At 55.6% G+C, this 25,629-nt stretch overlaps 1 protein-coding gene across 4 annotated transcripts; it reads right to left on the bottom strand.

The window, feature by feature from the left end:
• Positions 1-545: 545 nt before the first annotated feature.
• Positions 546-25,326, bottom strand: GMEB2 (glucocorticoid modulatory element binding protein 2). 4 transcript variants are annotated; one of them, XM_079946292.1, is made up of 10 exons: positions 24,727-24,827; positions 15,917-16,081; positions 15,455-15,552; positions 14,777-14,904; positions 8,951-9,054; positions 6,376-6,533; positions 4,485-4,556; positions 3,989-4,126; positions 3,551-3,673; positions 1,463-3,054 (listed from the first exon to the last, which is right to left on the bottom strand). In XM_079946292.1, exons 2-10 carry the CDS (start codon positions 16,045-16,047, stop codon positions 2,396-2,398), a joined length of 1,611 nt encoding a protein of 536 aa, XP_079802418.1. In that variant the 5' UTR covers positions 16,048-16,081; positions 24,727-24,827; the 3' UTR covers positions 1,463-2,395. The 4 variants fall into 4 exon arrangements, with proteins under 4 accessions (XP_079802419.1, XP_079802418.1, XP_079802416.1 ...); XM_079946290.1 differs by lacking the exon at positions 15,917-16,081 and having other exon boundaries at positions 14,777-14,907; positions 24,727-25,326; XM_079946291.1 differs by lacking the exon at positions 15,917-16,081 and having other exon boundaries at positions 24,727-25,326.
• Positions 25,327-25,629: the final 303 nt, after the last annotated feature.

Genomic DNA, 25,629 nt, shown 5'->3' with positions numbered 1-25,629 from the left:
TGGGCAGGAAGACCCCAGCCCTGGGCACTGGCAGGAGCCTCCGACCCGGACGTCCAGGGAGCCCCGTTCCCACACCGGCCCTACACTGCTCCGGACAAGCGGCTCAACCTCTACCACGTGGAGGGGTCATCAGGCCGTGGCCCATCAGTGCGGCAGCCCACGTTTGATCCCAGGACCCAGAGGCCTCACCGCTGCCCGTGAGCAGTTAAGCCCGACCACCCTCACGTGTGAGAACGCAGAGCACAGCCCACTGGCCATGGTCTGCTGGTCACGGTGACTCCAGGCAAGTCCACTGCACACGGGGGAGATCCAAGGCCAGCTGCTCGACCTCAGGGCAGCAGAAGGGCCGTGGGCCCCCGGACCACCCTCTCCAGAGCAGGCTGGGGAGCGGGCAGGCACTGCCCCCAGGGGGCACGTCCCCATGTCACCCACCCACTCACAGCCTTTCATCACCAGACACACACACGTTATGAAAAACGTTTTTATTTTAAATCAAAGTACCAAGCAGATACTTGCAAAACAACATACAAAGTAGAACTCAGATGCCTCCCTTCCCCAGGCTGCCTCCGAGCCCCACAGATCCGGTTCTACCTTCCCAGACGCCCGAGCCGGGACAGCCTGCACGCACCCAGTGGGTGGAAGGGGGAAGTGGCGGGTGGCGACAGCGAGATGGCCCGACCCCACAGTGGGCTGAGGTTTCCTGGAGGACAGTGGGCCCCTCCCCACACCCCGGGTTCAGGGCCCGCCAGGCGCCGGTGTCCACAGGAGCAGCTGTCGGTGGCTTCCGTCCGTGTGGCTCTGAAACCAACTTTCCTCCCGGTGCCACGTGGCCTGCGGGCGGGGCGGCTTCCGAGAGGTGGCAGGTCTGACCGGAGAGGCTCCAAGCACAAGACGCCCGGCTCCACTCGCGACGCGTTCTGATACGGTCTGAGCCAGACTCGGGACGGGCTGGGCGCCTAGCCCGCGGGCTCCCACCACACGTGTATGAGACGCGCCTGGAAGAGGAGCGTGTAGCAAACAGGGAAGTGACACCGCGCTGAAACCAGCAGGCCCGAGACAACGGCCAACCGGACCTGACAGAAACAAAACAGCCTCGGTGCTTGACGCGGGGCGAGGGTGCTGAGGGGGGGTCCGGGCCGCCTGACAGACGGAAGGACGGATGGATGGATGGACGGAGCCCAGTTCCCTTCAAAGTGCGAGGCGGGCAGTGGCTTCTCTCTGGGTCTCCACAGGTGACAGACAGGAGGCCCAGGGTGCCCGTGGGGACCCTCTGCTGCAGTGGCTCAAGGCCTGCAGGAAGGCCCCTCCCTGGTCTTCCTCCTGAGTCCACAACCAGAAGGGCAGAGGGCCGACTGGCCCACGGACATCCTTCCCGCGAGCATCTGGGTGCCCCCACCTCACCCAGCACTGGCCCCGAACGCCCGCCTCCAGGAGGGGGCCCCACCAGCACGCCGAACACAGGGGATCACGAGCCCTGACCTGAGGCGCGTCCCAACTGGGAGTGAACCCTCCAGAGCCCCTGCTTGTTCTTTCCACGCGCCCTCCTCAGGCCAAAGCCGCGGGGGACGCCCACCATCTTGCTCCCCTGGGGCCTTCCCGACAGTCCCTGTGTACAAAACACTCTGGAACCCAGAACAGATCGGGAAGCCTAGGCACTCAGCGTCGTTTAGGTTGAAAACACTATAAACCTGACTCTTCCTAGAAGCCTACTAAGGAGTTCACTTAAAAATACCCCCAGAGCGTGTGCAATGGCCCCTGAGCCCCTGAGCACCTGCCAGGCAGGAGTGGGGGCGGGGTGCCCCCCCGGCCTGTGCTGCTCAGGCCCCTCGGCCCCTCTGGCCAGGCAGGTGCCCCGGGGTCTGCACCCCGACCCCTGGGTGCCCTGCAGCACCACTGATGCCTGTTCCAGAGGTGGGAGAACAGGGCGCTGGCCACGCTAAACCTACAGAAAACTGTGGGAAGAGACCAAATCCATAGGATCCATGGGTTTCCACACTTGGGACAGTTCCCAAGACACGTGTCAGTAACGGCCCGGCCCAGCCGGTGGGCCAGGCCCCGCCCCCCGCCCTGCTTCTGCTGCCAGCTGCACCTGGGCCCCCTTGGCCTCCCCGGCCTGGCTCCTGACCAAGGCCCCACATGTAAACAGTATTAATAAGCAACAGATGGAAAAATATATTTCCCAGAAAACAGGGGAGGAGGCTCAGAACCCGGGGACCCGTCTCAGGCTGCTGCCACGTCCCTCTCCTCTCCTCTCCGTCTGTTTTGGCGTTTCCTCTCTTTGGTTCAGCAGCCCCGCGTGGCCCGCCGGGCGCCAGCGCTGTGCTCCCGGCCAGCCACGGCCTGAGGAGAGGCGGCCAGCCCTGTGCTCACGAGGGGCCTCGCCCTCCGCCAACGGCTACTTGTGCTCATGGCCCTCCGCCATGGCGGCCACCTCGATGGTGGCCGTGTGCTCCTCGGGTCCCGGGGCGGCCACGGCGCTCTCAACAGCCCCCGTGGGCACCGTCACGATGGTGCTGCCCCCGGGCGACACCTGGGCCACGTTCTGCAGGGTGGGGCCCAGGCCGGGCAGGGTGAGCAGCTGCAGCGGGCTCACCACCTTGACCACAGTGCTGCCGTCCTGCATGGCGGCTGTGCTCAGGACCGTGAGGCTGGACGCGTCCGGGTGGATCTCCACCGTGCTGGGGAAGGTAGTGCCCGAGGAGGCCAGCACCGTGTAGCCCCCAAGCAGCGGTGAAGCGGGGGAGCTTGCCGGAGCAGCCTGGGGCATGGCCTTGCCCAGCATGGGGGAGGGCAGGGTGGACACCACTTTGCCCAGCGGCACGCTGGTGAGCTGGGAGACGGGCACACCGGGGGTCAGGGCGATCTGGGCGGACTGGGCGAGCACCTGCGAGGCGATGGCGGCCGGCCCGGATGTGGCCCTTGCGAGCCGGGGCCGCTTCACGGCGGGGGGCAGGGAGACAGGCGTCAGCGTCATGAGCACGTTGCTGAGGTGCTGCGACTTGTGCTTGAGCTCCTTGGCCCGACGGCGGTGCTCGTCACACTGCTGCTCCAGGGCTGCGGCGACAGCGACAGGGCGTGACCGCGGGGCACAGCGGGCACCCACAGCCTGCCCTGGCCGGGGCCTGCGCTGACTTGGGGCCTGACCCTCACGTCCTCACGGTGATGCTCTGTCCTGTCCCCCACGGCCCTTGCAGTGACACTCTGTGTGGGGCCTGCTCTGATGGGGACCCACCGCTCTGAGGAAGCAAAAGAGTCATCCTGAGCAGCTACCTTGCTCCGCCCGACGTGGGGACAGGCCTCCCCTGTTCCCTGTACTGTTTCCAATCATCCTAGCGCTCGCAGGAAAGCTGCCTCGGTGACGTACTAAGATAAGGAGGGCACAGCGTAAGCAGCCTGTCTCACACGTGGCCGCAGGCACCCCCCCAGGAAGGTACCCGTCTCACAGGCAAACCGCGGGGCCGAGGGGGAATTCACCGGAAGCCTGGCTGGGGTCATCTCGGGGTCACCGCCCCCGCGCAGCTGGGCGGCTCACGGCGCAAGGCCAGCGTACCTGCCAGGTCGCGGGCGTACTGCTCCCGCGAGCGGTCCATCTGGCACTTGTGGCTGGCCAGCACCTTCTTCACGAGGTCCAGCATGCCGAAGTTCTGCACGATGTTGTTGAGGAGGATGGCGTCTACAAGGGCAGGGTGAGCACACAGTGAGAACGCACCGGCCCACAGCAGGGTCTGGGGCACGCCACGCCCCCCGGTGAGATGAGGGGCTGGGCCCAGCAGGTTACTGATTCCCGGCCTCAGCTTCGTCCCCGTGGCAAGGAGGGACCTGGTGGGAACAGGCTAACTGCCCACCCCCGCCAACGCTGCTGGGCTCAGCTCGGAGCCAGAAGGAGCAGGCTGCACCCACGGGCGTCCTGAAGCCGCCCACCACCGCCACCACCACGAGCAGAAGAGGCCTCCGGGCCCACAGACCAGGGCAGGGCAAGACCGCTCACCTCGGAGCTGCAGGGGAGGGTCCTGGACCCGCTGCTGCAGACCCTTCATGGTCTCCACCAGCTCCTGGTGGAACTCCTGTATGACCTCGTCCAGCAGGCCTGCGTCCTTCAGCCCTCGCCAGAAGGCAAACGTGTCATCTGTGAGAGAAGGAGCGGCTCAGAGATGGGGAGTCCTGCACAGGCAGCCCCACCGCCGGTTCCAACCACACGGAGGAGCAAAGAACTGCCAGGAGAACACGGCTCTGAGGGGCAGTAGTGCCCCCCACAACCATACGCGCCAAGTCCAGTGGGTGGGCCCTGCACTCCCTGCAAGAGGACGCCCGGCGGTCCGCAAAGGCGAAACCAGCCGCAGATCGGAGCCCCGCCCCAACGCACCCCCTCGGTGAAAGGCCACGGGAAGGCCCCGCCCCCGCCGTGAGCCGCTCAGGAAGGCTCCGCCCCTGCCGTGAGAAGCCCAGGAAGGCCCCGCCCCCACCGTGAGAAGCCCAGCCCGCACCTCCGACGGCTGTGGTCCAGTCCCCAGGGTCCTCACAAGTCTCGATGGTGATAGTGGCAGGAGCACCGTTCACTGCAACCAAGATGAGCCCGGTGAGCTTCGCCTGCGACAGGCCAGCGTCCCACCCACCACCCACCCCAGCTCTGACTCGCCGCAGCCACCCGCATTTTCACAAAATTGAATGAGGTGCACGAGCACAACAGAGCATGCACGTGCCCTGCGTTCTAAATTCACTGTTAAACATGTAAAAAGAAGGAGCTGGAACATGCCTCCTCGAACCTGTCCACGTGTCCTCAACATGCTGCTGTCCTTGTCACGGCCACAAGCTTCTACAGCCTGCTGGCCAGGGGCCACAGGCCAGCCTTTCTGCCTGGCCTGCTCTTGGGGTCTCTGTCTCACTGACACTAAGCATCCGTCTCAGCAGCTACCATGTTTCCGTCTTTGTAAATCAGAAGCGGGACTTAGAGACGCAAGCCACCCCAGCTGGGCCACCTCTGACTCCAGTGTCTGCGGAGTCCTGGACACGGTCTGGATCTGGCCATTGGGGCTGAGCAACAAGCCTGGAAGCCTAGCCTCTGGGTGCGCCCCCTGACCTCACGCCAGCCTCGCTCACATCCGACAGACGTCGGCTGGGGATGCGAGATGCCTGAAATAGCTCCTTCCTAGTCTGGGCTGGTGCAGAGAGGCAACGCAGGTGTTCTGAGGACTCTGGCTGAAGAGACCACCATGGAGGGGAGTTTAAGCAAAGCGACACACCATCCAAGCCACCCAGGGACAACAGGCTTCTAAGAGCTAAATCCCAAACCCCATGTGGCCTTTACCGGACACGGCGCTCTGACTGGAGCGTCAGCGCCCAGAGCCTTCCTGGAGATCTGTCACTGCGGCCGCCTTTTACAAGGCAGAACAGAGAGTCTGGACCCAATGACCCGGAGGAGGCCCTGTTCCCACGGAAGCCACTGGCCCACCAGGAGTGCTGTCTCCCTGTGTCTCCTGGGGGCGGGGGCGGGGGCCTTACCGTGACTCAGCCCCTCCCACACTGTGTAGTGCAGTCCCAGGGCCAGCCCTGACTGCCGGCAGCCTGCGTGTTCCTAGAGCTCCTGGGAGGGACTCCCACACTGGGCCAGCTGCCAGCCGTGCAGGTAGGGGCAGGGACTCATTTGGGGTGAACCCCAGGACCTCACTTTGCCCCCAAGCCTCCCTCTCCATCCTCCTAAGTACAGGACAAGGCCCCTCGACCAACCACCGTCTGGTCAGCCATAGGACAGTCCCTGGCCACGCGGCAGCAGGCCCAGACTGACCTGTGGAGCAACAACTTAGGGACAATGCAATTCCCATCACAGGAAAGGTAGCGCCACCAAGTTATCAATGGGCAATATGAACAGGGAACTTGGGACCGGATTTCATGCTAACTTGTTTTAAAAAGAACCTCTGTATTCAAAAATCTGGAAAGAATTCCAGGAAATGTTTAGTCCTTCTACCAGTTGGAGCAACAGATGCCAACGCAGAACATCATAAACACATCAACAAATCTCAAGTTGCGGGAAGGGCACGAGCCGGAACCAAGCGCCATGGGGAGCGGCCCCAGGGCAAGGACAGAGGGCAGACCAGGCGCGTGGGGCGCTCCCTGCACTGGCCGAAGCCGGGGGTGGGCACTGCACGTTTGCTCTGTTATTCTTCATACTTTTCTCTACACGTGAATCATTGTATTTTATAATAAAAATGGCTTAGAAAGAGGAAGTACTTCAGTCTTCCCTGTGGATGAAACAGCAATTCAGCTAGACTTCCTCGGTGAGGAGGGAGGTGGCTGCGGACCCCTGGGGCCTGGAAGGGACAGCTGAGTGGACAGGGAGGCCCCGCTTGTGGCCGGCAGCAGAGGTGGCCCAGCACGTACCGTCGGCCGTGGCAGGCGTGAGCGGGATGTACTCGGCAGGCGTGGGGCTGCCCAGGGATGCACGGGCCCCCGAGAGGTCGATCTTGGTGCTGCGGCAGGTGTTGGAGCAGACCCTGTCATGCTGGTAGAAGTCCAGCTCCCCGGAGTCCATGATCTTCCTGCGCAGAGGAGGGCGGGGTGTCAGCCACGGAAGGCCTGCCCCGGGGTGGGCCCAGAGTGGTGTGTCTGCGGAGGCAGGCTCCACCGGGGCTCCCGGGCAGGCCTCTCCAACACCCCAGCACAGCTCTCTCAGGTGGCGTGGGGACGCCTGCGTGTGGCTCTGTCCACAGGAAGGGCGACCACAGTGGCTGGTGCTCCGAGGGAGGTGGCTGTCCAGAGACGCCGGTCAGCACTGAGGGGCTGGGCCTCTCCGAGATGCTCTGCTGCCCGTCAGCCCCGGGGTGAGGGGGACGACTCAGGGCCAAAAGAGGTGCTGACGGCGGCACACCCGCCTGGTGCGTGGCCCAAAAATCGAGACCCTCCAGAAGCACCAACAGCGCCAGCGCCTCTGGATTCTCGCTGTGTCACCTCCCAGCCTCAGTTTTACCAGGAAGGCGCCACATGTGCCCTGCCTGCTGGGACGCCCCCCAGGCCCTCCTCTCTGGCCTCTCCCAGAGCTCCTGGGCTTCAGTTCGGTGCATCTCAACTGGCCTGCCTCGACCCGCGAAAGGATCGGACGGCTCTGGGGCTGCCGCCCACCTCGGCCTTGGGGCAGCGTGAACGCGCTGGCTCCAGGGAGTGCAGCAGACGGCACCTCCCGGCGGTGCTCTTCCAATGAAACAGTCACAGCCGCACCACCAAGATACTCACGCCCGGCGGCAGGTGGGGCTGAGAGAGGAAAGAGCTGGGTTGATGGGAGGGTGCAAAGCTGCTCCGGGGGAAGGAAGGGGCTCCCCAGGGAGAGTGACAGGGCTCCCACGGGCTGCAGGCACCCAGGGCAGCAGACATGCCCAAGGACAGCAAGAAGCCGCTTCCCCCGGGAATAAACACAGGAAGGAGAGGGGCCCCTTCAGCAGCAAAGCAACCAGATCCCGCCCCTCTGGACACCATGAAAAACCATGGCTGTCTCTGGACAGGCACGCAGCAGGGCCCAATTCGGAGGGGCGAGCCGTTACCACCAAAGCAGAAAATGTTAGAACACGGAAATCAGGCATTAACGCTCCTGGGGGTATAAATGCAAAAGCCTAGTCTGTCCTCAGCCTTCTTGGAAGCGGCATCACCCTTCCCGTTTCACAGGTGGAAGGGAGGAACTCCGAAGGCCACCCGTGACAGGCCACACCCACCAGGGCGGCTGGTGGAACGGGCACCGCAGAGGGCCCCACGGGAGAGCCTGAGCAGGACACTCCAGACCCTCGACATTCTAGGACCTGATGTCGGTGTGAAGTAGCGAAGAGCCAGCCTGAAGCTTCCCACCAATTCCTACTTAATTTCAAAGGGAAGACGCAGTGTACAGGGAGAAAGGTGAGTGGACGCCACACCAAGACCCCGCCACCAACAAGGGAAGCCGATGGGGCACAGGCCAGCAGGACTGACTCTAAAAACAGGAAAGTTGGGGCTCTAGGCCAAGACACCCTGAAAGCATCAACGCCACGACTGTCACAAGGTCACAGGAACAGTGCAGCTTGGAGGAGACCAATGCTGCCAGTGAACAAAGACAGTCCGGACAGGACCCTTGCTGGCAGACTGGTCATCCAGAAAGGACGATGTCTGGACAACTGGACAGACCAACACACAGCAGCTTAAAGAAGCGCAGGCTCTCAACAGGGACCCGAGTCTGGGGTGATGGTGGGAGACACACGGGGGTAGGTGCTGCCTCAGAAGGAAGAAGGCTGCCCTGGCCGCTGTCCTGACGTGCAGACAGCTTCACGGCCAGTGTCTTCCTGGTGACACAGTCACAGGTGCCTCGGTAACGGACTGGTGGTGATCAAACCAAGACAGAAAGGGCTTCCCTGGGGGTGCAGTGGTTGGGAATCCGCCTGCCAATGCAGGGGACACGGGTTTGAGCCCTGGTCCGGGAAGATCCCACATGCCACAGAGCAACTAAGCCTGTGCACCACAACTACTGAGCCTGAGCTCTAGAGCCTACGAGCCACAGCTATTGAGCCCGCAAGCCACAACTACTGAGCCGACGCTGCACAACTACTGAGCCCACGCTCCACAACTACTGAAGCCCGCACCACTCCTAGAGCCCGTGCTCCACAACAAGAGACGCCACCGCAGTGAGAAGCACGCACACCGCAACGAAGAGTAAGCCCGCATGCAGCAACAAAGACCCAATGCAGCCAAAAACAATAAATAAATTTAAAAAAAAGCAAGACAGAAAGCCCTGCAAGTCTGACAGGGTCACGCGCTGGCAGGGGTGTGGGCGGCCCAGCTCCGGGACGCTGTCCACAATCCTCACGTAGAAAATGCCCCTCATCCTCAAAACGCAAAACCCAAGGAAAAAGCAGTGGCCACAGTGCTCCCCGACATAGGGTCACCGGCCCACCCCTGCCCAGTCCCTCCAGCCGGTCCCCCGCCCCCACGCCCCACCGACCTGAGCATGATGCCGTTCATGCGGATGGCTCGCTTCCAGTCCTTCAGGGTGGACTTGCCGGCCAGGTGCACAAACTCCTTGGGGCTGATGACATGCTCATCGTACTGTGGAGGGAAGAGCAGAGCAAAATCAGGACAGAGCCTCCCCACCGCCCTTCTCTCCTGCCTGACACCACCGCCCCCCCAGAGCTGGCCTGGGAAAGGGGGTGGACGGCAGGGCAGATGTGGTGGAGCCGTGGGCTGGCTCTCAACCTGACATTCAGGATTCAGGAAAGAACCACCATGTGAGACGAGCCTGACCCCTGTGCACAGGGGCTGGAGTGGGGAGCTGGCCTCCTCCTGCCCCAGCGGGTAGTCAGACACTGACCCCCAGCGGGTAGTCAGACACTGACCCCCAGCGTGTAGTCAGACACTGACCTCCAGCGTGTAGTCAGACACTGACCCCCAGCGTGTAGTCAGACACTGACCCCCAGCGGGTAGTCAGACACTGACCCCCAGCGGGGAGGGAGCTAAGTGCTTGGCGCCTCCCCCCAGCCACACACCCAACGCCGGGGACCCAAGGACCCCACACCACTCAGAAAGGCACAGCGCTCTCTCCCTCCCTTCAGACAGCAACTGGCAAACCTCCTTACGCATAACTTATTCCACAAATAATGTACACATATATCACACCAAGTAACAGGAGACACAGTGCACAGGGTCAGCTGTGAATGTCCCTTCAGCCGGTCTGGCCCACCCCTAACGGCACCCTTCACAGCCCAGGAGCATATGTCCACTTCAAAGTCAGGGACCTGCCCCCACTCCTCACAGGTCTGCTAGTTTCCCCCAACAGTGGCCTGAGAAGGTAAAGTATCCTATTCTGTCTTATTAAACAAGAAATTACTGGAACCAAAGAACAAACATAAAACTGCATTTACTTAGAAAACAAAGGACTTCCCTGGTGGCACAGAGGTTAAGGATCCGCCTGCCAGTGCAGGGGATGCGGGTTCGAGCCCTGGTCCGGGAAGATCCCACGTGCCATGGAGCAACTAAGTCAGTGCACAACAACTACTGAGCCTGCGCTCTAGAGCCTGCGAGCCACAACTACTGAGCTCACGTGCCACAACTACTGAGCCCACATACCACAACTACTGAAGCCCATGCCTCTAGAGCCTGTGCTCAGCAACAAGAAAAGCCACCGCAGTGAGAAGCCCACACACCTCGATGAAGAGTAGCCCCCGCTCTCTGCAACTAGAGAAAGCCCACGCACAGCTTTATTAAAAAAAAAAAAAAAAAAGAAAAAAAAAAAAAAAAAAAAAAAAAAAAAAAAAAGAAAGAAAAGAAAGAAAACAAGCAGGCTGGGGATGGATAAGTCACTGGTCTCAGCAGAGGCAGAAACGAAAGCTCCAACTGTGGCCTGGATGCACAGCTGGGCCCCAGCCAGGGTGCCGGCCGTCCCAGGCGTCCCCTTCCCGGGCGGCTGCCTCTCGGGCGCCCTGCAGTCTGTGTCAGGTTGGGCCCAGGTTACCGTGCCGCTGGAGCACAAGCACCTGCGCTCAGCCACACGTGCGCTGTAGCGCTCCACAGAGAGTCATATTCTACAAATTGGAGGCTCGTGGCAACCCTGCTTCGAGCAAGGCTATCGGCGCCGTTTTTCAAGAGCAGTTGCTCACTTCAGGTCTGTGTGACACTTTCTGGTAATTCTCGCAATGTTTCAAGCTTTTTCGTTATTACTATAGTTGTTATGGTGAGCAGTGACCTTTGATGTTACTACTGCCGCTCCAAAAGCTCAGATGGCGGCTAGCATTTTTTAGCAATAAAGTACTTTTAAATTAAGGTGTGTGCATCGTTTTTAGACATACTGCTATGACACCATTAACAGAGTACAGTCTAGTGTAAACATAATTTTTATATGTGTGAAGAAACCAAACAGTGTGTGTGACTCTTCTTACTGAGACACGGGCTTTACTGAGGCGGTCTGGAACTGAACCTGCAGCGTCTCCGAGGTCTGCCTGTATCTCCAGTGCACTTGGTCGCGGCAAACGCCACCAGCCTGGGAAGCCCCTCTTGACGGAAGCAGCTGTCCTAATTGCCTGAGCCCTGCACTCTTTCTCTCTGAGTCAGGAAGCCACTCATCCCCTCAGTCAGCTGGTCGGGAGCCAGGCCTGAGCCTGGGCAGACAGGCAGAGTCAGAGTCGGAGGACCTCGCTGGCCACTGCCCGAGCCCAGGAAGTCCACACTGGGCCCGGCCTCCACCCCCACCACGTGACACCCTCTCTGGCCATCGCCTCTGGCCCCGCCCGCACCCGGACACTGCAGCACCACCTGCCGGCCTGTCTCTCCCTTGCATCTTGTGCGCCCCCCATCCCACCTCCCTCTGGGGGACCAGGCTCTCCTCTGCTGGCTGGGCAGGTGTGCCCCACTGTCAGGGTGGGCCAGCTGATCCCACTCACAGCCCTCCAACCGTCCCACCACAGAGCATGCAGAGCCCCCTAGGACGCACACCAGCACTGCAGAGCCCATCACCTTAGACTCACCCAGCTCCTCCACTCTCCACGCCTCTGGCCACCTAAAAGCTCCTCTCTGGAGCCACTTTCCCTCTGCCTGAAATCATTTCTTAGAATACCTTTAGTTACGACTTGCTGGTGGCAAACACACTTTTGCCTGAAGACGTTTCTGTTTCCCCGATTTCTGAAGGCGACTCCACTGCGTGCAGCCTTCCTCTCCTGGCACGAGGAGACCCGCCCTGCGCCGGTCCCCCGGCTCCCCGGGAGTCTTTAGAGCTCAGCTGCCAGGGGGTCTTGCTCCACTGCTCTCATTATTACACCTCTTTTGCTTCTAACTTTTAATTCTGCTGTGATTTCAACCTTACAAAATAACTGCAGGTACAGTACAGAGCCGCAGCGGCCCCTTCCCCAGGCTCGCTCTCCACACAGGGCCCATCTCTAAACGCTCGTGGGGTAGCCGCCCTGAGTCCTTCACACCTATTTCCTGAGAACAAGGTTCCTACATAACCACACACAGCTCTCAACATCAGGAAACTACCATTAATGTATTATTATCTGATGCACAGGCAATATTCCAATTTCACAAACTGTCCCAATAACGGCCTTTGTGGCGACTTTTCTCTGATGCAGGACATGGCCTGACTTTGCGCTGCACTGACCACTGCGTCTTGCCTCTGACTCAGAGCAGCTCCTCGGCCCGATGGTGTCTTCCTGACCTCGACATCTGTGAAGCATGCAGGTCAGTGTTTTTGTAGACAAAAATTGTGCCCCTCAGTTTTTGTCTGTCTGACGTTTTCCCGAGTAGAGTCGGGTTGTGGGGTTTTGTCAGGAATGCCACAGAATCCCTGCCCATTCGATCAGGAGGCCGGGATGGAGGCTGGTCCCGATACTGATGCCCAAACGTCATCACATTTAGCGAGTGATCTGCAGGCTTCCCCCTGCCGTTCCTGCTTTGCCTCTGTAAGCAGTACCTCAATGATGGGGGTACCTGGAGACCAACTGTCCCTCATCCAGCTTCCCCTGACTAGTTTCAGCACCCCCTGTGGCACTCTGGCTCCAGCACCCCTTCTACATTTGTTAGTTGGTGTAGGAGTTTAACCTCTCCCTTGTGTCAATGTAAATAAATAACATGAAATACACTGCAATAAATACGGGCCCATAGATTCTTGTTTTTACTTGAATCATAATCCCTAACTATCATTCATTATTTTGATGCTGAAGTGTCCCAGGAGCCAGTGGAAGGTCCTCTGAGCTGGCACCTATGTGGATTTTGAAATGTGGCTGGTTTCTTCTTACTCATTCAGTTTAGGATCTGTTAAGTCTCTTGAACTGTGGGCTGCTATCTTTCCTTGGTTCTGAAAGTTCTCAGACGCTCTCTCCTCTCAGAATTCAGATAGATGCATTAGACTTTCTTGTGCTTCCATTTTCCCTCATGACATTTTGGGGGATCATTGTCTGGATAACTTCTTCGCTTCTATCTTCCATTTCACTCTCTCTTCAACTGTGTCTAATGGGCTGTAAAATCCAACCACTTAAGTGTTCAACTTTAATTCTGTTTTTCACTTCTAGTTTGTTTTTTTTTTTTTAATAGTTAGTTAGTTAGTTATTTGGTTGCACTGGGTCTTAGTTGCAGGAGGTGGGCTCCTTAGTTGCAGCTCACGGGCTCCTTAGTTGTGGCATGCGAACTCTTAGTTGCAGCATGCATGTAGGATCTAGTTCCCTGACCAGGGATCAAACCCGGGCCCCCTGCATTTGGAGTCTTATCCACTGTGCCACCAGGGAAGTCCCTCTAGCTTCTTGTTGTTGTTGTTTTTAATTAATTTGTGTGTGTGTGTGTGTGTGGCTGCGTTGGGTCTTCATTGCTGTGCATGGGCTTTCTCTAGTTGCAGCGAACAGGGGCTACTTTTCGTTGCGGTACACGGGCTTCTCATTGTGGTGGCTTCTCTTGTTGCGGAGCACGGGCTCTAGGCGCGCGGGCTTCAGTAGTTGTGACATGCAGGCTCAGCAGTTGTGGCTCACGGGCTCTAGAGCACAGGCTCAGTAGTTGTAGCACACAGGCTTAGTTGCTCCGCGGCATGTGGGATCTTCCCGGACCAGGGCTCGAACCCGCGTCCCCTGCATCGGCAGGCGGACTCTCAACCACTGCGCCACCAGGGAAGCCCTCTTTTATTTCTTGAAGTAAATTAAACATAATTATTTTATATTCTGTGTCTCCAAATTCCAAGCTGCAGCATCTGTGGGTCTGGTTCTTCTCTCTGTGGTTTCTGAGTGCACTCATTCAGGGGCTTTATTTCCTGTGTGCTCAATGTTTTGTTTTGCTTTACTGTGAGCTGCTCCTTTTCTTGGAACTTTGTCTGTCAAAATTACTTGAAACCTGAGATAAAGATGAGTTCTACCAAAAAGGATTTTTCACTTGCTTTTGTCAGATCCCTGGAGGAGCTGCCAGCCAGGAACAACCTACAGCTAGACTCTTAGCTAAAGGTGTTCACACTATACAGGCCACATGTGAATCCTCAAGAGGGTTCTCTCTTCCACCCGGTGCTAAGACATGAGACAGGAGTTTTCCATGCCCTGGGGGATAGAGGGGACGGGGAGTATGTGATTAGCATACTCTCTAACCCCCAACACTGAGGGGTAGCAGCATCACAGGGACAATCTCTGCCCCCAACACCACACCCAAGTTGGGAGCCCTGGGCTTCACCTTCTCATCTCCAGCTCCACGAGGCTGAGAAAATCAGCGTCAGGCAAAGGCTCTCAGACAAAAGCCGGGGTAGGTGCTCGGCCTCCCTCTCTAATACGCCTTTATTCAGGCCCTGGGCATGGCTATTGCCTCCTCTTTTGCCAGCCTCAGGAGGCATCTAGAAGATACATTACGAAAATACCTTAAGCGGCATTTTGGCTCTTTTCAGCACGAGGCGAGTCTGGGTGCCTAAGCTACCATGTTGCGGAAAGAGCAGACCCTCCCCTCCATCTCACTCATGACTGCTCATGAGTCTTTGCAAAGCATCCCTCTCGTTCAGCCTGCCCAGCAGAGTCACTGCCGGTCCCAACTTCAGCAGAGCTGCCTTCCCAGCCTCTCTCCACAGCTTTGCTCCAGGAACAGAGAATCTCTGCCCTGAGGCTCTCCGTGTGCCCCAGCGACAATCCTGTCTGTCCCTGAAGGCTCCTTCCTTCTCCTCTGCTCTCCCAAGCACGGGATTTCTGCCTTCTGAACTGCCCCCTACAGGTCACACCCGCTGCCGTAGGGGTCTTCTTTTGTTTGCTTCACAGCTGCGGGACTGGGGGCCCCTCCCCGCAGCCCGGCACGCAGGCCTGTGCTCTGGTTGCATCAGAACCCTCACCTGAACACACTTCACATTGATGCCGGGGCACACAAACTTCCTCCAGATCAGGTTGGCTCTGCTGTCCCCGCAGGTGATGGGGTACACGATCTCGGCCTCCAGGCTCTCCTCCTCTTCAGCCATCTTCACTTCTCACCAGGTGTGTCGACAGGGAAAGGGGCAACATAGAAAATCAGTTACAACTTCTCCAAAGCACTTTCTGCAAAAGCACGACATTAACTACCAACCTAGAAACCAGAAACTAAAATCCAGGAGGGACTGAGACAGGACCAAGGTGGGCGGGACATTTCTCATCAGCCCAAAGTACAGAGCCACTGAAGGAAACAAACTTTGCCTGGCACAATTCCAGAGAAAACCTATTCTCAACACTTGGAAGAGCTCTGAGGCCTTCAGCGTTAGGCAACAGGAAAAGACCAAAGGCGATAAATCATCTTCACCGCCGCTCACTGACAGCTACACTAAGTAGGACCACAAAACCAAGCTCTCCCCTCCAGCCACAGGCCAAGGCCACACGGGAGACTCTGCAGCCAGGGCCTCTGTGGCGCCACCTCTGAGGAAGAGCCCACAGAAGAGCCTCGGGAACCTCTGACTTGCCCCCTACTGATGGGAGGACCCCCCCCGGAAAGGCCACCTCCAGAGCTGCCTACGGGCGCTGCCACGAGAAGGCAGGCTCCCTACCTAACACGGCCTCCTTGAGCTGCGAGGACGCTGTGAACGCGGCTGCAGCAGCTGCCGCGGCGTTTTCCGTCTCCATGTTCCCCTCCGTCAGGTCACTCCTGGGAACAGAGGGGAGGAGAGAGGAGACATTAACACCCCCAACAACAGCCAGCCTCGCACTCTGCTGCCATTTCTGCCCGACTTGCCAGTCCAGCCCGAGGTCACGGCACGGCAGGCTCAGGGCCATGCGCTCACCGCGCCGCTGACCCCACAGGCGTTGCTCCTCAGGTTCCCTTGGAAAACCCAGTTCCTAACTGGCCCTACTGTGTTCTTGTCAGAGGAGAAGTTACCGTGCGCTTAGGGGCATGAAGCCATGACCTTGGTGTCGGGAGAAGAGTCGGGGAAGCGTTACTCGCTCCTGGCCGGGTGGCGGCTCTGCGTCCCCTGGCGCCCCCTGCCCCCAGGCCGGGTGCCCATCCTCACCCGTGCGGGGCCAGGTTGGTGGTGACCAGCACGGTCTTCACCTCCTCCATGCCGCTGCCATCCGCCGCCGTGTCGGGCGTCGTTACCACCACCACCTCCTCCATGTGGACGCTCACGTCGGGGGTGGCCATGGCTCAGCGGACAGGAGGTGCCAGGGCACCGGGCCTGCAGGGCAACAGGGGGGCACAGGGTCTGCACGGGGACCTCGCTACCTTCTGACAGAAGCAATGCAAGAGAAGGGCTCTTCCAGGGCCTCGGGCTCTGGCGAGGATGCAGTGAGCACTGAGAAAGGAAGCCCTGGAAGAACCTCGGAGCCATGACAGGCCTGAAAGCCCAGTGGTCACCTGCGGGGGATGGGAAGGAACCAGAATGTGGGCATACGCCTCTGGAGGTGGGTCCCACGCCCTGAACTCAGGGCTGTGCACAGAAAGCCCGCGGAGAGATTTCCCTGGCGGTCCAGTGGTTAAGATTCTGTGCTTCTACTGCAGAAGGCATAGGTTCGATCCCTGGTGGGGAACTAAGAGCCCACATGCTGCAGCACGACCCAAAAATAAACAAAAGAAAGCCCTCGGAGATGGATCCTGTCTCTGGTCTGCGAGACCCTCCCAGGCATTATTGTCTTTGCTGGCTCTGCCCTCCAGCAAGCCCCAGGCCCTCTAGACTCCATGACAGTCACGGCCAGGCAGGCACCAAAAACTCCGGGAACCCAGAGGCACCCCACTGCTCTCCTGCTCTCCATCCTCTGCGCTTGGCTCAGGGCAGACCAGGTACTGATGCATCGCAGCACAGAGGACACGTAAGAGACCTGGCTTTTAGCCAAAGCACAAGGAAGGGCGTTCTGGGGGTCAGAGAGAACGCAGGAGACTGCGGAGAGGAGGGAGGCGGAAAGCGCTTGCCCCCAGCTGTGTGCGAAGGACTGGGTCACTCCTCACCTGTCCGTGTGTGGACCTGACCCTAAATGGCAAACCAAAGATTTCGCGGACCGACCTCCAGGATCGACCCCCACCAGGTCTCAGACTGGCCTTGGGTGGCACCTATGGGACAGATCCAGAGAACACTGCACAGGCTGGAAGGCTGAACTGATTCAGGTCCATGCCCGCCCACAGAGGGGGCTCAGAACCCGCAACCCAGCTCCATTTCCTGCTACAACAAAACGCTCCATCCTCCACGGGGTTTAAACAAGAGCCAGAACCTCACAACACAATATTCAAAGTATCCAGAATATGATCCAGAATTATCTAACCCACAAAGAACCAGCAAAGTCTGACCGATTCTCAAGGGAAAAATTATACAAGAGAAGCCCAATCCAAGGCGACCACCGGAACCCACAGTGACCTCAGAGCTGCGGGCGCTCCTGCTCCACACGTGGAGCCAGCCATCCTCGAACGGGCTGCCTCAGGAACCGAAGCCACAGCCTAGTGGAAATCGGAAAATTAAAAACTATAATAACAGAAATAAAAAAATCCACCTGGTGGGCTCAATATCGGAATGGAGATGAGCGAGGAAAGAGATACAGCAATGAAAATAAAGATAGATCAGTACACATGATCTAATCTGAACAACAGAAAGAAGATGGAAAAACAAAATGAACAGAGCTTCAGGGAATGCAGAACAATATAAAAAGGTGGCCATCTGTAACAACAGAGGCCCAGAAGGAAAGAAGAAAAAAGCGTGATGCTAAAAAAACTCTGAAAAAATAATAGCCGAACACTTCCCAAATGTAGTGAAAACTATAAACTTATACATTCAAGAAGCTCAACAAACCTCACACAGGATAAACTCAAAGAAATCTACGCCCAGAACATAATCAAACTGCCGAAAACTAAGGACAATGTTAAAACATCCCCAAAGCAGCAGATAAGAAGGTGTGTATTTCCACGTGAGAATAAGAATTTGAAGGCCTGTGGGGCTCTCCCCTCAGAAGCACAGAGCCCGATGCAGGGACATTCTTAACACGCTGAAAGAAAAGCGCCTCGGCCCGGATTCTACAACAGTGAGAAGACCCTTTAGAAGTGAAGGCACAATAAAGACATTTCCAGATGAAGGAAAATGAAGAGAACGGGCCACAGTCAGACCTAATGCAGTACTTCAGACAGAAGGAAATCACAGCAGAGGGAAGCCTGGAACGTCAGGAATGAAGGAAGGCAACCAAAACGGGAAATATCTGGATAAACACGTAAATGATCGTTCCCTTCAGTTCTTCAGGCATGTCTGACAGCTGAAAGCAAACATTCAACACTGCTGGTGGGACTCAATGTGCGCAAACATAGACCATCTACAGCTTCAAAGCGGATGGTGCCAGGGCCCACATGGTGGTCCTGCTTCTATATCCCTCTGAAGGGGAGAACACTGTTCTAAGCAGACAGAAAAATCAAGTCCTTCAAAATGCGAATGGGTGAGCAAGCTGGATATTCCATGTAATGACCTCTGGAAGGTCATCCAGAGACAAAAGAAGTGAGGTATGAAGCCACAGAAAGACACGGCGGGGACTTCCCTGGTGGCACAGTGGTTAAGAATCCGCCTGCCAATGCAGGGGACACGGGTTCGAGCCCTGGTCTGGGAAGATCCCACACGCCATGGAGCAGCTAAGCCCGTGCGCCACAACTATGGAGCCTGCGCTCCAGAGCCCACAAGCCACAACTACTGAGCCCACATGCCACAACTACTGAAGCCCGCACGCCTAGAGCCCTGCTCCGCAACAAGAGAAGCCACCACAGTGAGAAGCCCGTGCACCACAACAAGAGCAGCCCCCGCTCGCCATAACTAGAGAAAGCCCACGCGCAGCAACAAACACCCAACGCAGCCATAAATAAATAAATTTATTTATTAAAAAAAAAAAAGACAGGGCAGACCCTTAAATGCACACTGTGAAGTGACAGAAGCCAGCCTGAAGAGACCAGTGGCTGCCAGAGGGTTGGGGGGATGGGCAGCAGGATGAACAGGCGAAGCACAGGATGTTTAGGGCAGTGACACCACTCTGTGTGATCCTGTCATGGTGGATATCCACCATCACGCATTTGTCAAAACCCACGGGATGTACACCACCAAGACGGCGCCCCAAGGTAGACTATGGACTTTGGATGGTTCTGATGTGTCAATGTAGGTTCATCCTTCGTAAAAAAACATGCCCTTCTGTTGAGTGATTTCATTAATAGGGGAAGCCGTGCACGTGTGGGGGCAGGGAGTACACGGGAAGTCTCTAGAACTCTTTCTCAATTTTGTTGTAAACCTGCAAGTGCTCTGAAAACTTAAGTCTTAATTAAAAAATATAAAACTAAAACATACACTGTACAACACCAAAAGTGAACCCCAATGTAAACTATAGACTCTGGTTGATGATGGGTCAACTGGGGTTTGTGATTGTAACAAACATACTACTCTGGTGAGGATGTTCGTGCTGAGGGAGGCTGGGAAGGGGGTACCTGGGAACTCTGGGGGCTCCTGCTCAACTGTGCTGTGAACATAAACCTGCCCCAAAATGAAGTATGTATATTACAATTCAGCGAATAGAGAATATAGTGGAAAATGCAAAGACAAGCTATAGGTGGAAGAAAATGCTTGCAAATCGCATGTCTGACAAAGAACTTGTATGCAGAATATACAAAGAACTCAACAACAACAACACAATTTAAAAGCAGGCAGAAGTGGGGCCTTCCCTGGTGGTCCAGTGGTTAAGAATCCGCCTTCCAATGCAGGGGACGTGGGTTCGAGCCCTGGTCAGGGAACTTAGGATCCCACATGCCGCAGAGCAACTAAGCCTGCACGACGCAACTAAGACCCGACGCAGCCAAATAAACAAATAATTTTTTAAATAAATAAATAAAAGTAGGCAGAAGGTTTGAACAGACACTTCACCAAAAGGGAAGTCCAAATAAGCACACAGAGGGACTTCCCTGGTGGTCCAGTGGTTAAGACTCTGCGCTCCCAGTGCAGGGGGCCTGGGTTTGATCCCTGGTCAGTGAACTAGATCCCGCATGCCGCAACTAAAGGAGCCCACGTGCCGCGACTAAGACCCAGTGCAGCCAAATAAATAGTAAAAAAAAAAACAGTAAACACACAGAAAGATGCTCAGCATCATTAACCCACAGGAAAATGCAAACCCAAACCATAACGATACCACCACACCTATTAGAACGGCTCAAAAAGCGCCAACAAAAAGCTGGCGATACAAAGACTGTGAGGATGTGCGGCAGCTGAACTCTCACACAGCTGCTTGGTGCGGCCACTCTGAAAAGGGTCTGGACGTTTCTCAGAAGGCTACGTGTACTCTTATTACAGGACCCAGCAACCCCACTCCTAAGTATCTCCCCCACAGAAACGAAGACTTGGGTTTCCTTAAAAACCCGTACACACAATTCTATGACAGCTTTATTCATAACTGTCAGAAACTGGAAACAACTCAAATGACCTTCAGTAGATGAAAAGAGAAACAAACCTTACAAAAGAATACTCCTCAGCAATATAAGTAAATAAATAAATAAGCTACTTGACGTGTGCAACAACCCGGATGGATCTCCAGAGAATCATGCTGAGTGGGTTACACACGCGGACCCTGGGGGTATCAGCACCACAATAAAGCGAATGCCGCCATAAAGGGAGGCACGTGACGTTTTTCGTGTCTCAGTGCATATAAAAGTTATATTTACACTATATTATGGGCTATTATGTGTACAATAGCATTACGCCTAAAAATGACATACATACCTTAATGAAAAAATAATTTATTGCTAAAAAATACTAACCACCATCTGAGCGCTCAGAGTCTTAGTAGTAACACCAAAGATCACGGATCACAGATCACTGTAACAAACATATTAATAATGCAAGAGTTTCAAAAATTCCGAGAATTACCAAAATGTGACACAGAGACCCAAAGTGAACAAATGTTGTTGGAAAAATGGCACTGATAGACTTGCGCGATGCAAGGTTGTCACGAACCTTCAATTTGTAAAAAATACAGTATCTGCGAAGCACAAAAAGTGAAGCCCAATAAAACAAGGTGGGCCTGTAGGCTGTATGAGCCCACTTACATGACATTTTGGAAAAGACGAAACTCTAGTGGTAAGAGAACCGATCATTGGTGCCAGGGGCTGGGGGAGGAGGATAGGCATAAAAGGACAGCACAAGGGAGATTCTGGGGGTGACGGGATTGTTCTGTATTCCAATCATGGGGGCAGCTACACGATGAATCTATACAGGTGTTAAACTCACAGAACTGTACACCAAACAACCATAAAAGTTTACCATTTGCGAATCTTTTAAAAAAATTAAATTGGCCAAAAAAAAATGCTACCGTATCCTGGCATATATGGTCAACTGATTTTTGACAAGGGTGCCAAGACCATTCAATGGGGAATGGGGACAGTCTCATCCATATGTGGAGCTGGGACAACTGGACATCTGCAGGCAAAAGAATGAGGCTGGACCCTTACACCACAGACAAAAATTAACATAAAACGGACCAAAGATCCAAACATAAGAGCAAATACTGTAAAACCCTTAGAAGAAAACACAAGGGAAAATCTTCCTGACACTGGATTTGGCAAAGATTTCTTTTTCTTTTTCTTTTCTTTCTTTGTTTCTTTGTTTTTGGCTGCACCAGCACAGCTTGTGGGATTTTAGTTTGCTGCCCAGGGATGGAACCCAGGCCCTCGGCAGTGAGAGCACAGGGTCCTAACCACTGGACCATCAGGGGGTTCCTGGCAATGATTTCTTGAATATGACACCAAAAGCACAGGCAACAAAAGAAAAAACACATAAATTAGACTCCGTTAAAATTAAAAACGATTGTGCATCAAAGGACACTCTCAGGAGACTGAAAAGACCACCTACACACTGGAAGAAAGTGCCTGCAAAGCACGTGTCTGCCAAGGGATTCACATCCAGGATGCGGCTCGACAAGAGCAAAACAACTTAAAGCATGGGCAAAGGACTCTGGGTAGACATTTCTCCACAGGAAACATGCAAAGAACCTGTACGCCACTGAAAAGATGCCCAACATCCCTAATCACTAGGGAAATGCACACAAAAACCACAAGGAGACACCACTTCACACCCATCAGGATGGTTATTATAAACAAACGGAAAGTACATGTGGTCAGCATGCGGGGAAACTGGAAACACTGTGCACCATCAGCAGACAAGCAAAACGGTGAAGCCGCTGTGGAAATCAGTCTGGCAGTTCCTCAAAAAGCTACACGTAGGGGGGCTTCCCCTGGAGGTCCAGCAGTTAAGACTCCGCAGTTCCAATGCAGGGGGCACGGGTTCAATCCCTGGTTAGGGAACTAAGATCCCACAAGCCGCACGTTGGCCAAAAAAAAAGACCACTTTAAAGTCGCCCTTAAAGTAACGTTGCTCCGTGGTGCTTGGCTCTCACCGAGGTACCGCTGCTTTCACCGGGTGGACTCCAAGGGGGCCAGAAAGCCACGCTTGAGCTCAAAGCTGCAGAAAGGCAGGGACCCACCCTATGGGCGGCTGTCCTCACCCACATCTCAAAACCGCACAGAGCGCTAAGCAGTGGGAACACACAAACCGGAATTCCTGCCTCTCCAATATCAAGTTTTCAAAATTCTTCTTTCCCAATTAACCTTGAGGTAAAGAAGATAGGAGGAAGTATTTCTAAAGTAGCATTCTTAGGCATAAATATACAAAAACAGGACAAAAATGTGAGTGTGCGGTCAGTACATTGGATTCAGATCTGACTTTCCGTTGTCTTCCAAATAATCACAAATATTTTTTTTTTGATAAAAATACCACTAGAAACATAGCAGAGGTCACAAAGCAGTGGCCCACAGACACAACTTTTATTTTTTTAATATTTATTTATTTATCTTGGCTGCGCAGGGTCTTAGTTGCGGCACGCCGGATCTTCATTGCAGCATGCGGGATCTTTAGTTGTGGCATGCAAATTCTTAGTTGCAGCATTCATGTGGGATCTAGTTCCCTGACCAGGGATCGAACCCAGGCCCCCTGCATTGAGAGCGCAGAGTCTTACCCACTGGACCACCAGGGAAGTCCCAGCACAATTTCTTTGATTCTCACTGTGTTTCAAAATTTTTAATTAGTTGCCAGCTTTTTCAAATTTTACAGGGTTCACATTTTAAAAATCAGATTTCCGGCTTCTCGAAAAATGTCACAAGAATTCATCCCTAGAGGTGGTCCCCCTAGTCCTGCATTTCCTTGAGAATCTGGGCTTCCTGGCCCTGCCCTCCTGGGGGCGAGGGGGGCGCAATGCACTAGCTGACCAGTCTCGACCACACCCTGCGTCACACCCAGCCAGGACGCACCTGGCTCTTAAGTGTATGATGTATATGTACAAATCCCCGCCCCACCCCGCCCCCCGTCCAGTATGTCTTCCCAAAGTTTTATACTTCCTACAAAGAAACAATTTTTTAACAGTCTGCTTAATTTATCTTGTTATATTTGGAATTTATTTAATCCATTTGGTTTTACCCGAAACGGACTGACATACACTGTTGGTGGGAAGGTAAATTGGTGCAGCCACTATGAAAACGGTAGTACCCAGGTTCCTCAAAAGACTAAAAATAGAACTACCATATGTTCAGCAACCCCACTTCTGGGTGTACATCGGAAGGAAAACAAATCAGGATACCCAAGAGACACCTGCACCCCATGTTCACTGCAGCATTATTTACAATAGCCAAGATATGGAAGCAACCTAAATGCCCACGGACAGATGACTGAATAAAAATTTGGTATACACATACAATGAAATATAACTTAGCCTTAAAAAAAAAAAGGAAATTCTGCCATTTGTGACAACGTGGTTGAATGTAGAGAACGTCATTCTAAGGGAAATAAGCCAGACACAGGACAAAATACTACATGCTACCACTTACATGAGGAATCTATAATAGTCAAACGCGGAGAAGCAGACAGTGGAATGGTGGTTGCCAGGAGCTGGTGGAGGGGGAATGGGACACATCAAAAAGTACAAAGCTTCAGTTATGCGAAATGACTAAGTCCTAGAAATCTAAGGTACAGCATAGGACCTGTGGTTAACAATATCGTACTGTATACTTAAAATTTTGCTAGTTAAGCGTTCTTATCACAAACTAATGAGAGCGGGAATAAACTTCTGGAGGTGATTGACAGGTTAATAGCATAGACTGTGGTTTTACGGGTGCACACTTAACTCATCAAGTTATATACTTCAGTTATGCACAGATTTTTGTAAGTTAAAAAATACTGATGTAACTGAAACTGTATTTGCAGTGTTAGCAAAGAAAGAAAACGTTGATTCACTGGAAGTGTCGCTCGACTACATGAACTATAAAGTTAAGTATGTGACAGGTCATTACTGGCAATGGACCCATAGTGATTGGTTCCTACCACGGGGACCAAGGAGATACGGGTCTCACCAAAGGGTTGCACGCACGCAGCCCCCACGGGAAAGGGGGGGGCATTCACCAGGCCCCCACGAGAGGGGGTGTATCCACAAGGCCCCCAAGGGAGAGGGACATCCACAAGGCCCCCAGGGAAGGGGAGAATTCACGCGGTCCCACGGGAAGGGGGGTAGCCACGTGGCCCTCTCCACGCAGCCCGGCCTAAGGCCCTCCCCGGCACCCGCAGCCCGCGGCCCGCAGCCTTCCGGCAAGATGGAGGCCGCGCCGCCGCCGACGCGCCTGACGCGGGCCCGTGACGCCCGTGACGCCCGCCGCGCGCCGCCGCCCCTCCCCCGCTCCCCTCCCCCCGCCGTAACGTCCTGACGCTCCGCAGGGACCCCTGACTGGACGGCGGCGCGCGGCGGAGCGAGAGGCCTCGCCGCGGGGGGGGCGGCGGGCGCTTACCTGGGCCGCGGCCGGGCCTGCGCGGGCGCCAGCGGGCGGGCGGCGGCGGCGGCAGCGGCTGCGGCGGCGGCGGCCGCGGGCTCCGCTCCTTGTTGGGGATTCGGCGGCGGCGGCGGCGGCGGCGGCCCGGGCGCGCGCTTCCTAGTGACGCAGGCGGCGGGGCCGCGCACGCACGGGCAAGGGCGAGCCCGGATATTTATTTGGCGCTCAGCCGGGAAGCGGGAGGTGCCGAGAAATAAGGCCCGGCTGGGCCCGACGCGCGTGCGCGCGGGCGAGGGCGGGGCCGGAGGTGGGTGCTTCTGCCCGTTAGCTGGGCGGCTGCTCCGCGCCCCGCCCGCTGGCTCACCTGCCGGGACTGGCCGACATACCCGCTCGGCGCGAAATTCCCGGGGAAAGGGTGCGTAGGGGGACGCGCTTAGGGTTGGCGAGAAAGGTGAGTGACCTGCCCGCGTGTGCAAAGGGTCTCCCCAGAGGCAGGCGGGAAGGCTGCCCCGGGAGTCGTACAGTCCGAATCCTGCGATTATCATGGCTTATTTTTGTAGCAAGCGTTAAAAACGGCTTTAAACATCCTCACTTCTGGATCCGCGCGGCTCCCCCCAGTGTTCCTGTGTCGACCCCCAGCCGCGCTCCCCTGTGCTGTAGTCACTGGCCACGTGTGCTCATTTCAATTTACGTTAACTGAAGTTAAAATTCAGTTCCTGCGCTATCACAGAGGCATTAAAAGCCACCCTGATGAAGGGTTAGGAACGCCCTGAAAACGCTCTTTTTTAATGGCTGGAGTGCAAAGTCCCTGCGTTTTCCAGAACGTGGGAAGGTTAGCATCACTCAGCTTTCCTGGAGTTCCTTTGACTTGGGAGCGAGTACAAACAGGCCTTGCTGTTTGATTGAAAGGTGCATTGGGGG

This window comes from Stenella coeruleoalba (genome assembly GCF_951394435.1).
Source record: "Stenella coeruleoalba genome assembly, chromosome: 15".
NCBI classification, from domain to species: domain Eukaryota; kingdom Metazoa; phylum Chordata; class Mammalia; order Artiodactyla; family Delphinidae; genus Stenella; species Stenella coeruleoalba.
Note: the sequence above shows the minus strand (reverse complement) of the source record. Positions and strands in the feature narration are given on the sequence as shown.

What these genes read in the sequence shown, in the direction of transcription:
- GMEB2 (XM_079946290.1), bottom strand. Translation starts at nt 25,253, where the DNA reads ATGATAATCGCAGGATTCGGACTGTACGACTCCCGGGGCAGCCTTCCC. An exon ending in CAGGCCCGGCCGCGGCCCAG is followed by an intron (nt 15,553 to 24,726) that starts GTAAGCGCCCGC and finishes CTCTGTTCCCAG; the next exon opens with GAGTGACCTGACGGAGGGGA. An exon ending in CTGGACCACAGCCGTCGGAG is followed by an intron (nt 4,127 to 4,484) that starts GTGCGGGCTGGG and finishes CTTCTCTCACAG; the next exon opens with ATGACACGTTTGCCTTCTGG.